This window comes from Bacillus rossius, assembly GCF_032445375.1.
Source record: "Bacillus rossius redtenbacheri isolate Brsri chromosome 4 unlocalized genomic scaffold, Brsri_v3 Brsri_v3_scf4_1, whole genome shotgun sequence".
NCBI classification, from domain to species: domain Eukaryota; kingdom Metazoa; phylum Arthropoda; class Insecta; order Phasmatodea; family Bacillidae; genus Bacillus; species Bacillus rossius.
Genome location: NW_026962010.1, coordinates 27,058,712 through 27,070,911, shown reverse-complemented (window position 1 = coordinate 27,070,911; position 12,200 = coordinate 27,058,712). Strand labels below are relative to the sequence as shown.

The 12,200-nt window shown below is 35.1% G+C and overlaps 1 protein-coding gene across 5 annotated transcripts in view; it reads right to left on the bottom strand.

Moving 5' to 3' along the window:
• Nucleotides 1-11,594, bottom strand: part of LOC134541497 (dnaJ homolog subfamily C member 17-like) — a 210,725-nt gene extending 199,131 nt beyond the window's left edge. Inside the window, exon 1 of one of the 5 annotated variants that reach the window (XM_063384987.1) lies at nucleotides 11,352-11,594. In XM_063384987.1, the coding sequence (XP_063241057.1) occupies nucleotides 11,352-11,426 (75 nt within the window). In that variant the 5' untranslated portion in view covers nucleotides 11,427-11,594. Of the gene's footprint in view, nucleotides 1-10,894; nucleotides 11,283-11,351 lie in introns of those variants that run through there. The other 4 variants (XM_063384992.1, XM_063384991.1, XM_063384988.1 and 1 more) reach the window with 4 other exon arrangements.
• Nucleotides 11,595-12,200: the final 606 nt, after the last annotated feature.

Below are 12,200 nucleotides of genomic sequence, written 5' to 3'. Positions count from 1 at the left end.
AACTGTGCACAGTTCAAAAGCATTTAAGCGGGAAAAATTGTCAGTCAACGTAAACAAAACAGACTACAAGCGCTCAAATGCACTCACGTGGGTGTACCTCGAACTAATTACACTGTAAGCGGTTTTCCCATAAGAGATAGCCCGCCATGGTGGGGAGTTTCTCGACGATAGTTGGGTGGCGAGAGTGCCATGGGTGTGGCGAGAGTCCCGAGCGAAGTTCTGAGCAAATCGTTGAGCAGATCCTCGGTGAAGGCAAGTGCGACGGCGGCGACGGAGTGCGGTGACCGAGTGCCGCGATGGAAGTCCACGAGGGGTGCTGCGGCGAGTTGCACCAGAGGTGCGGCCCAGCGAGGTGTGCGGTATGTAAAAACCAAGTGACTGGGAAATAAACATTTATTTTTAAGTGGAATTGATTATTAGGCATTTTTAGATGATTATTTGTAAGTGATGTATATATTGGCCATCAATAAAACTGTTTAGTAATATCTTTAATTGGGCTATCCATTTACGAACCCAGTAGTTTTCCCACGACAATTATTTATTGTTTTTAATAATTTTAACAATATGTTTAAGAGGATACGTTGAATAAAGAAGCTTTGAAACAAGATGTTAACCATGACTTCTAACATTTATGTTTTTTTTCGTACGTAAGTTCATGCTGTATTTTTTTTTCTGAGATAATTATACTGCTGTTACTACATTCTTTTTTTGCAGCAGCAATATGATAAAAATTAATTTAAAAGAAACATGGGTAAACATTAATCATAAATATACTAGAAAAAATACTTTTAGAAGTTTTATTAGAACAATAAAATGTGTCTGAATAAAATGGTCCATTTTATACAGTAATAGCAACTTTATACTATAATGATATGTATGACTTGATGTAAGTTTTTGGACATACGCCATTGCTAAGAACTTTTTCTGTTGAAGAAAAACTAATAAATAAAATAAATAAATAAAATTACCCAAAAATGACAAAAAACACACAAAATTAAGCAAACAATTGCTGTTGTCAACAAGGATATGAACACCACAAAATATTCTGAAACAGGAATATGGTCAACAAACAAAGAAAAACAAAAAAAAAAATGTACTAAGAGAACGAAAAAAAAAAAAAACCACAAATGATGACAACACAAAAATATTGAACCCAAAATAATTCCGCACAACAGTTGAAACGAGACAAAAACACGACAAAACGAAAAGACAAACAAACTGATATGTATTTCAAACTAATGTTCGATTAATTCAACATTTCTTTTTAAATAACACTGACTTTGCTTCTCACAATACCAGATGGATGAAAGTTAAAAATTCAAAGACGACACAAGTACTAGTATCATACAGTTAACATTATAATTTAATTGATCTTAAGCCTTCTAGAAAAAATTATCTGATATAATTTTTTTATTTTACTGAAGTGTAACTTCTTTGCTGAGGGAGTAACAATTTTCAAGCATTATGAATATTCCGATCGCAAGAGGGGAAATAGCTAGGTACGTGGTAGGGGAACCGAAAGAAGAGACGGCACGGAAAGGTATAAATGACACAGCATATTTGCACTCTTGCTCTCTCGCGCACTTCCACACTTTTATGTGCTCGGTTGTTTCTTGGGGGTGGACGTCACGCTATCCCCACTCCGGGGCCACGTGGAGGCGTGCGGCTCAGATTGAACCCCGCCATGCTGCAGGTATAGGCGGGTCATGGCGGTAGGGACCTGCCTGTGCCTAATGCCACCCCGAATTTAGGGAGTATTTGGGCAGAGAGCAACACAACGGGATTTGAGCTTATTGTTGTGCACCGTACCACCAGCCATATCCACAAGAAAATATTGTTGATTCACGTATTTATTAATAATTTAATTACTTGTGTCAGTCAGTATTGATAAAGAGAGTTATGTGAGTATTGTTTTAGCTGTGAAACTAAATATTTCTGCTGGCATAACGCTTTTCACGCATTAGTTTGAAATGTGCGATTTTTTGTCATAAATTATTATTTGATAAACTAAATCACACACTGTGTGTAAATATGTTAAGTTCAACTAAGAGGCATGAATATTTCTTGATCGGAGTGTAGCTGTGGGTGACTGTGGCTTAACAAAGTAGCTTTAAGATGGGGCCTATTCGCATGTCATGTTGTCACTTCCACATGCCAGATAACTACCTCAAGACTACACACGTCCATTTGGACCAGAGGTGCCAAGTTCTATGAATTGTCCGTAGTTTATACGAATTATTGTGGCTTGCTACGGAAGTACGGATTCCGTTTTTAAGCTACGGAATAATCAGCTTCAGATTAAAAAAAACGGGCCATTGTCTTGTGCACGTACGCATCTACAGCTGTGTATATCGTATGATGCATCATTTTCCCACGCTCAGGGAGAGTTTTGTTTTCACTTTAAAATTGTGTGGAACTAGTAGAGTAAGCATATTATTGTGAATTGTGTGTTTTGTGTATAGATAAGTTGTTTAAACGCGTATGGTGTACAACGTCCCGCTTCGCTTGTTCAAGATACTTTTGTATTTGTATAAGCACGAGAAAAATATTGATTATATACAATCGATCTGTGTATTGTTTCGGGCGTGTGGATTGGCTTTTCGACTCATTCATCGATACATCGATCCGTCCAGTTGTTGGTTGTTCTTTGTGCGGGAAGCGTCATGTGTAGTTATCAAGTTTTACATTTGAAGTTACCTTAAATATTTGGGAAATATAAATGTTGCGTGCGTGTGAACTCAACATGGCTTCCAAACCAAAAAATTCACAAAAGTATCGCAAAGAATATTCGCAGTTGTGGACAAGTCTAGCCGTGTCTAGTGTATCTGAATACCACGTGTTTTGTAATTTGTGCAAGTGCGATTTTAGTGTTCAACATGGAGGTAAAAACGATTGCCAGCGTCACGTAAGTAGTAAAAAGCACATGGACAATTTGCAAGTAAAAAATGCTAATAAAACTTTGACGTCTTTTTTTAAAACTGAGACTGCTGATCCCGCTACAAACGCCGAAGTTCTTTTTACTTCATTTCTCATCGAGCACAACATACCACTTGCTGTTGCAGATCATTTCAGCCCTTTATTAAAATCAATGTGTCCAGATTCAAATATCGCACAGAATTATGCTTGCAAGCGAACAAAGACTACTGCAATTGTGAAATCACTTGCAGAGACGTCCCAAGCCGAAATAATTGATAACTTAAAGCATTCAGCTTTCAGTATTGCTACTGATGGGAGTAATGACAATGAAGAGGTTACATTATACCCCATCGTCGTAACGGCCTACAGATCCGATCTAGGAAAAATCGTTTCAGAAGTTCTTGCTGTTTGTGCTTGCAAAGTTCAAAACACAGGAGAAAACATCTTCATTTTGATTAATGAAGAGATACAGAAGAGGGGTTTGACATGGAATAACTGCTTGTCATTTGGCACAGATAATTGTTCAACAATGATTGGCAGACATAAAGGAACAGCTTCCTTCATAAAGAAAGAAAATCCAAATGTGTTCATGCAGGGTTGCGCTTGTCATTTAATACACATTGCTGCACAGAATGCTGCAAAAGAATTGCCAGTATGTATTGAAGATCTTTTGGTTGATTTGTACCACTACTTAGATAGAAGTTCTCTTCGTCATCAGAAGCTGCAGCAATGTCAGGTTCTGTGCGATACCGCCACACACAAAATTCTAAAGCATACAAGCACTAGATGGTTATCATTAAAGAATTGTATTGATAGGTTTTTGGAACAGTGGCCTGCACTACTCAGTTTTGTTTTTGGTGAAAAAAAGTGTGATGAACGTAATTTGAAACATACTGCTTGCATTTCAGCTGGTGGTAATGAAGTAGGAGAGGCTGGGTGCATACCTGAAATTACTAGTACTTTAGTTCCTTTGAATGACAAAGCAAGGCAAAAAACTTCAAATGTTACCAATATCAAGTCCAATTCGTACGTTCTTGAGAGGCCAAATGCACCTGACAGAGACTCCATACCTCGAGATGTTGCAACGTCTACAACTAAGAAGCACGCTTCGTCTAAGTCAAAGAATGATGAAGCTCCAGCTCAATCAAAACGCAAGATTGACATCCCAAGCAGTAAAAATCCAAAATCAGCAAAAAAAATAGCAACCAAGCCTACGCATCACAGTGTGAATGTACGACTTGATAGAATTAAGCAGGCTTTGTCTTCGCCTGTTACAAAATTGTACTGTTTGTTCCTCCAAAACACTACCCCAGTGTTTACAAGAATTAATACGGTGCTGCAAAGTGAAGAACCGCTAATTCACATTCTCCATAGTGAGCTATTGTCACTACTCACTCAGCTTTTTATCAGGTTTCTGAAGCCTGAAGGTATTCGGAGTAGCAAAAGTATTTTAGATGTTAAATATTGGGATAGGAATCAACAAAAAGACAACAAAGACCTAGTTATTGGTGCAAAAACAAGAATGTACATAAGTGATAAAGATGTGGGTTTAAGTGAAGAAAACATGGTGATTTTCTTTACCTGTGAGCGAAAATATTTTGAATCTGCTTGCAAATACATTCTGACCAAGTTTCCACTACAGAATGAAACTGTAATCCATGCTGCTGTAGCTGACATACAAAAACGTGAAACAGTTTCCTATGAATCTGTTCAGTATTTTTGTGCGAAGCATTCATTCTTGTTGAATGAGCAGGAGAGCTCTGATCTGGAAGTGGAATTTGCTAGGTATCAGTGTGAAGATCTTCCTCAGGAAATCAAATCGTGTAACAGAAATAGAATGGATGTTGCATGGCATTTGATTACAAAACTGAAGAATGCTGATGGACATAAGTAATTCATTCATTGTCCTTCCTAAAATAATGTTGGCAATTCTTACGATACCTCATAGTAATGCTTCTTGCGAGAGAATTTTTAGCATGGTTAGGAAAAACAAGACAGAATTCAGGCCTACAATGGGTTCTGAATTACTAGAATCTTTGGTTATCCAGAAGACACACATGCTAACAAGTGGCAAAGCTTGCTTTGATCAGAAATTCTCAAGTGATGTGCTTATCAAAGCAAAGAAGGCAACACTCAATATGCTCCAGAAATCCTATGTAACGTATGTATCATCACATCTAATAAATATTTTGAAGAGTTGTTACATGGTTTAACATTTTTTTTGTCTTGGGCCAAAGTTACCCTCAAAGGGCCAATGTGACCCCAACTGACGGTATTACAAAATCAAGCAATTATTAAAACAAGTGTGTATCAAGTATTTTCACGAGTCTTGTTACAATTATTATGATTAAATTTATTCTTTAAATGCAAAATTGAGTGTGCAACTAGCCTACATGATAGAACAAGTTCACATTTCTACAATAGCACAGGGTCATTCCATGGCAGTTTTGACGAAACTTGGCATAGTTGTTCTATTCATTGATGTAAGCAACCAAACCAATTTGTTTTGCTCTATCTCTAATGGTTTAGATTTTACAGCCCCTTAAAGTTTATGGATTATTGGAATTTTAATAATCTGGCCGCCGTTAACTAGATGTGTTGTCCGATGGAAAAAAAAAATCATATTTTTTTTATTTATTAACCATTTTGTCTGAAAAAATTTTTAAGGTTGTATCAATGTAGCAGGAATAATATAAAAAATTAACAAAACTACTAAGTGTTTATTTGGAACCATAAAAAAATCTCAAAGTGTAATTTTTATGATTATCGAAACAAAATTTAGAGTTTTACAGAAAATGGTAAATCTCATAAAGGGAAAAGGATAATCATGAAATCTTTGTTTTGTTTTTGTTCTAAAAGATATGTTCTACCACATTAAATAGTAATATTTGTGGTTTTTTTACTCCTTTGATAATTTTTTTCACTTCAAAACACAAAAATGAGTTAATTATTTAATTTTGGTTAAAAAGCTGCTTTGGCCGCTATTTGCCTGCCTGCCTGTGTTTCTGAATTATATACAGATGATTAAAATAACATATTTTCCTTTTGGTATCCCACACACCTTTTTATAAAATAAATTATCTTACTTGCTGCTTCCTGTTTCCCATGCTGTCAAATCCTGCATTCCTGCCATGACAGCAACCTGTTCCCTTTACACTCACAAATACGAACAGAACTAACCTCAGTAAAGAGATTGCAGTTCAATTTAAATATAATTATTATATTACACTACATAAAACATTTGTGTGTTTTCTTACACATGCAATACTCCTATGTTATTAAGGCTTACAGTTCTTGCGGTTGTAACACTGTTAGGTCATTGTACTTAAAAATTCTTCTAGATTGTCAAATTTTGATTGGATATTTGTCATACATTCTTGTGAAAACTGATAGGTTCTTCCAGTCATTGTTTTTGGCGGTTCCACCATAGCAATAATATGAGGAATGGGCACAGCACATGTATCTTCTTTCTTGGGCCAAAAAAAGGATGGTGATGGTCCGCGGGGATGAAGAAACTGTACCGTGACATCTTTTTGTTCAGAATTTATCTCATTCACCATGCCAAAGTACCAGAAGCTGTCATAAACACAAGCAATAAAACATCCAGGGTACAAATCTTCTAATTTCACGAGATAAGTTTTGTTGAATGCTAAATAAATTAAAAACAATAGCTGCTTTTTCATCCTTGCTAATTCTTCGAGCCTCAATTGTTTGTGAATCATTTTGTGGCTGAAAGTTATGAAATGATCTTGTCCCTGGAAGAGTTTGAACATCTTTGAAGTGACTTTCCATAGCAAGACGATTCAATTTAACTGCTTCTTTAGTAATAAAATGGAAACTGATATTTTCAATTCTGGTCTTGCAGAAGTCAAACAGTTCAGCCACTGTTTGTTTTTCCAGAGGTCGTTTAAGACTTTCCCTCCGAGCTATGCATTTTACAGTACCGCCTATTCCGTTGCATTCCGTTTTGCCATGGCTGGTCGCAAAAAAATGACCACTGAGCTCTCAGTAAAAAATCTCTATCATGTAGACACAGGTTTACGAAGTTGTATTTATTTTTATATTGTGCTGCACACCCATCACTAAAGTAATAAATCTCTTTAATGTGTGGGTGGTCTCTTTTAAAAAGGCAGTCATAGTTTTTTGGATTTCGTACACCATACTTATCATGTTTGAGGTCATCAGATATGATGCAAAAAGGTAGAACAAGCTTTTTGCCAGTTGCATCCTTGCAGTGAATGATTACAGGATGAATAGTGCATGAATCTGAGGTCCAGTGGTAACCTTGGGCTTCCTCTTGTATCGTGAAAGCATAATTTTCACTGAAGTCCATTGAAATTACAGCTACATTGGAAACAGCTGTTTCCTTTAAAATTTAAAAGTAGATGTTTGTGATTTGGCAATGTAAGAATGAGGTATTGATTTGTTTAGTTTTTCAACTAATGTTTCTATAAATCCAACAACAGAGCTGGAACACCTTATCATTTCAGTTCGATCTGTGGAAACCCACTGACTGAACTCAATAACGTCTTCATTGTCATATTCTTTAAACTTTGTCTGTAAAAAAATGGACAAGGTTATCTTTTGATGAACATTTGTCACAATGCCTTAACATACATTCTCTTGTTGCTCCTTCACAAACCATGAGCAATATCAGTTCTTTATAATCTTCCTCTATACCAGCTCCATGAATCAATAAAATAACATTCTGGTGTATTGTGCACACACATACTAAGTGTGTGCCACTAGAGGCAGCTAAAATGCACCATTTAGGTCTCAAGAATCAGAATTTTGAAAAACCTATTTTCAAATGAGGATGCTCCCATTTAAAACTTGAGTATAGCTCAGAAAGATTACACAAAATCAAATGCTTTCTCTCATAAACCTTTTTTCCTATACTCACGACATCCTTCATCCCTGGCAGAATTCTACAATGTTCATCACTTTGATAAAATTGTTTCACTAAATCAATAGTTTCAAGGCTTAGCTGTTTCCCTTGCTTAGAGTCTGGTTCGCCTAAAAAACCCTTGTCTTTAAACACTTGTTGAGCCTTATGAACAGAATAATCAGATGTGTTAAAAGTTTATTTTATTTTTTTTTCTTTATGCACCTATAATTTCCTTTTTAATAATATTCACTAGTTTATCCATGTCTTCACTGTTCTGCAACATACTTTTTTCCAACAAGTTTTTTTTCTTCAGGTGGATCAACTTCAAGAACAGTTTCAAATTTTGATTTTACTTTTTCATGAACTTTTTGTAGCTTTTCTTTAGCATAACGTGATTTGCTATGATGACCAAGTGCATGTAATTTCATTGGTGAACATCCGATTTCATGAAAGGAAGAATTTAGCTCGTCAATTACAGTATTTTTTTGAAGTTGGTTTAGTTCATCTCTAAATGTTAGTCCTATATCCTTTGTCCATTCTTGTGCTCATCATTACTTTCAACCTTGTCAGCTTCTTTATCTTTTATAAGTTTATTCCTGCAAAACGCACAAAGTTTCTGACCAGGTTTAACCTTGTACCCTTTTGATAAGATGATTCTACTCTGTTGTACAGTTAAAACAAAAGGTGGTTTTTTAATAACAGTTCTATGTGTTTTGAAAGGATCACAACACACCTATTGTAAAAATTCATACTTCTTTAAAAACACACTTTCATGGTGAAGGCAAACAGTTGTTAACTTGTTGGATTCACATCTTAATGTAAAAAGATTCAAATCTTCTTCAGAAAGTTTTTCAATACCTTGTATAGGCTTGTCCTTGACATAGTGTAACAGATGCAATCACTTTCCGTAGTTTCTCCAACACTGCACTTTTTCTCCATTGTTCAACAAAACATAACAACAAAGCACTTTGGTACTCACTTAGTTTAATAAAAACACATAAATATTATCAATAACACTCATTTACTGAAATGCTTAATTGACTGTTATGTAAAAGCACCAATCTTACTTCTTTCATGGCAACTGCCTGACACGGACTGACATGGAAGCTATATTAAATAATGTTGCTGTGAGGGGAAGGCAGGTTTGGACATGCAGAAGGTCACACACAGCCCGCCTTGTTCTCTCCCTATGCACGGATTGTATCAGTTTCTGGCCTTCATGCTTATCTCCTGGGAAGATCTTGCATCTGGATCTGGAACAGGGTGAGCACAGAAGACGGGGGAAGGGGTGTGTGAAGTCCGCAGCCAGACACAAACACAAAAATATAGGTAAACTACACTGGCAGTTGTTTACGTATTTGCGAGTGGAAAAGGAACAGGATGGTGTAATGGCACGAATGCAGGGCTTTGACAGCGTGGAAAACAGGAAGCAGCAAGTAAGGTAATTTATTTTATAAAAAAGCGTGTGGGATACCAAAAGGAAAATATGTTATTTTAATCATCTGTATATAATTCAGAAACACAGGCAGGCAGGCAAATAGCAGCCAAAGCAGCTTTTTAACCAAAATTAAATAATTAACTCATTTTTGTGTTTTGAAGTGAAAAAAATTATCAAAGGAGTAAAAAAACCACAAATATTACTGTTTAATGTGGTAGAACATATCTTTTAGAACAAAAACAAAACAGAGATTTCATGATTATCCTTTTCCCTTTATGAGATTTGCCATTTTCCGTAAACCTCTACATTTTGTTTCGATAATCATAAAAATTACACTGAGATTTTTTTATGGTTCCAAATAAACACTTAGTAGTTTTGTTAATTTGTTATATTATTCCTGCTACAATAATCCAAACTTAAAAATTTTTTCAGACAAAATGGTTAATAAATAAAAAAATTATGAATTTTTTTCCATCGGACAACAAATCTAGTTAACGGCGGCCAGATTTTTAAAATTCAAATAATCCATAAACTTTAAGGGGCTGTAAAATCTAAACCACTAGAGATAGAGCAAAACAAATTGGTATGGTTTCTAACATCAATAAATTGAACAACCATGCCAAGTTTCGTCAAAATCTGAGACGGTGGGTGTCAAAAATAGTTTTTTTTTTTGGTTGATTTGGTATGGAATGACCCCACAGAGATTACAAAAAACCATGGTTACATATATAAGAAACTGTCAGTTATTTGGATATTAGACATGTAGTTATGGTCTCAGCTTGCAATTTGTTGCCAAATGGACAATTTATTGAAGATAATTATCTAAAAAAATATTAAAAATCCAATTTTTTTACATTTATGTGGTAGGCCTACATGCAGCATTTTGTAATTGTCAAAAAATTGACCATCAAAAATTAATGACCAAAAGTGACTTTCAGTGTAAAAAAAGTAACCTACTTTGTGGCCTGAAATTAAAACAGCACGCATCATGTACCAGAAGAACAATATATTCAGAATCAATCCATAAGGATCAAGGGACAAACTTGGATACGTGATACGAATAATTACCAATGGTCCAAGCAGGCTAGGTTTTCTAATGCACAGTTGTACAAAATTACTGCCCAGTCATGTTATACAACACAAATTACAACCAGTGACAAATAATTGTTCTTAAATGTTTAAGCTTAATCCCAACCTAGTCATATTAACGATTCAACATAAAAAATACTTAAAAACTTAATCCACATGATCAGTGTTCCATCTTAAATACTTTATCCATTATTTACAATCAAAATGTTGAAGCCCCAACTTCAATGATGGAAAACAGCAATTAGAAGCACTTTAAACCATAAGTTGTAAAAATGTTTTCAACTTATTTTGTCGCGATGAACCTGCAGTCGACTTAGTCGGTCAAAAACACCTACTCTGTAAAATGTAGTTAACCTAAACAAACAACAGTTCACACAATTTCATAGTATTTTCCATTCTACTACCCTTATGTACTGAACAAACAATTCACAGATATTTTTACAGTATTTTTTTAAGTACCTTAATTTACCTAACCAACCATCTCTACAGTTTTGTACCTAATACAACCAACAGTTCACACGAGTTCACAGTTACTATCTTTTAATGTAGGTAGCTAACTTTACCTGAACAACCATTCACATGCTTTTGCAGTATTTTTAATGACTAAAACAACATAACCAACCATTTTCCCAATTCCACAGTATTTTTAATGTAATTAACCTAACTTTATTAATCGTTAAAACTGTTAAGTAGGTACAGGTTAACTACGTATCACAACGGCTTCTTCTTAAGAGAATGATTCGAATACACGTATGGAAGTGAAAAAAACATTTCGCAATTATTATTATTCTAGTTCGCAAAAACCTTACAAATGCAGTTTTTTTTTATGGAAACCCCTCTACAATAATTTTACAAGCACTGAAATGAACGTGACAAGGCAAATGAAATTATGATATAAATAATAAATCCTCTATTTCTAAAAGTTATTTTACTCTTCTAAAAGAAATGCATTTTCTAATATAGAATTCCAAATAAATCAGCGCTGAGACATTTAATAAAAAATAAAGATAGTTACCTAACCTCTTTAGTAGTACTTGTAATCGATATTCCCAGAAGTTCATATAAATCAATGTCGTGTATTTTAGAAGAAGTCATGTTCAAAAGCTTAATGAACTCTCAATACCCATTTTAAAAAAAAAATTAAAAAAAAAGGTAACATTAGTGCAACTTAAAAACATCAACAAATAAGTAGTTACCTTCCTTAGTCACAGGCTAGCAACATACAACAATTTAAATTATGAGCCAACAACCTAGACCTAGAGTAGAGATCATTTGTTTTTTCTTCTGGTGAGTCACCACATCCTGCTACGCCAGCGTGAACCCCTTCACAGTTTTGTGGACCCTCCGGAATATTTGTTAGTCGCTAAGTTCAATTGAAGTATCGATGCGTCTGAGGGTAAGCCCTAAAAACTTTTGGTGGGAGTTTTTATTGTAAAAATATTGCTTGTTTTGCGGCTGTAGGAGGCTGCATAAATAAAAGTGGTCTGGTGACATGGCTGAAGTTTTAACCATGGAAACAACAAGAAGTACGAAGAAACAGATTGAAGGGCACAGGAAAACCAACAGAGCCGGAAAGAGGCTTAGGAAACCTGTACCGTCAAGCGAGGTGACTACGGCCACGGGGGTGACTATGGTCAAAGCAAAGATAAATCTTAAGATTGCTCCTAACCTATAAAAAATTACACTACTAGCAATAACTATATTTTTTACAGAATATATGAACATATTTAAATATAACAGGAGAATATTAACTTAAACTTTGCCAAAATATATATATTTTTTGGTCAAATGTTTGTACTGGCTAAACTGTTTAACACAGCTGATCAGTGTCATGTGGTATAGCAATTAGAATACTTGTGTAACATGCAC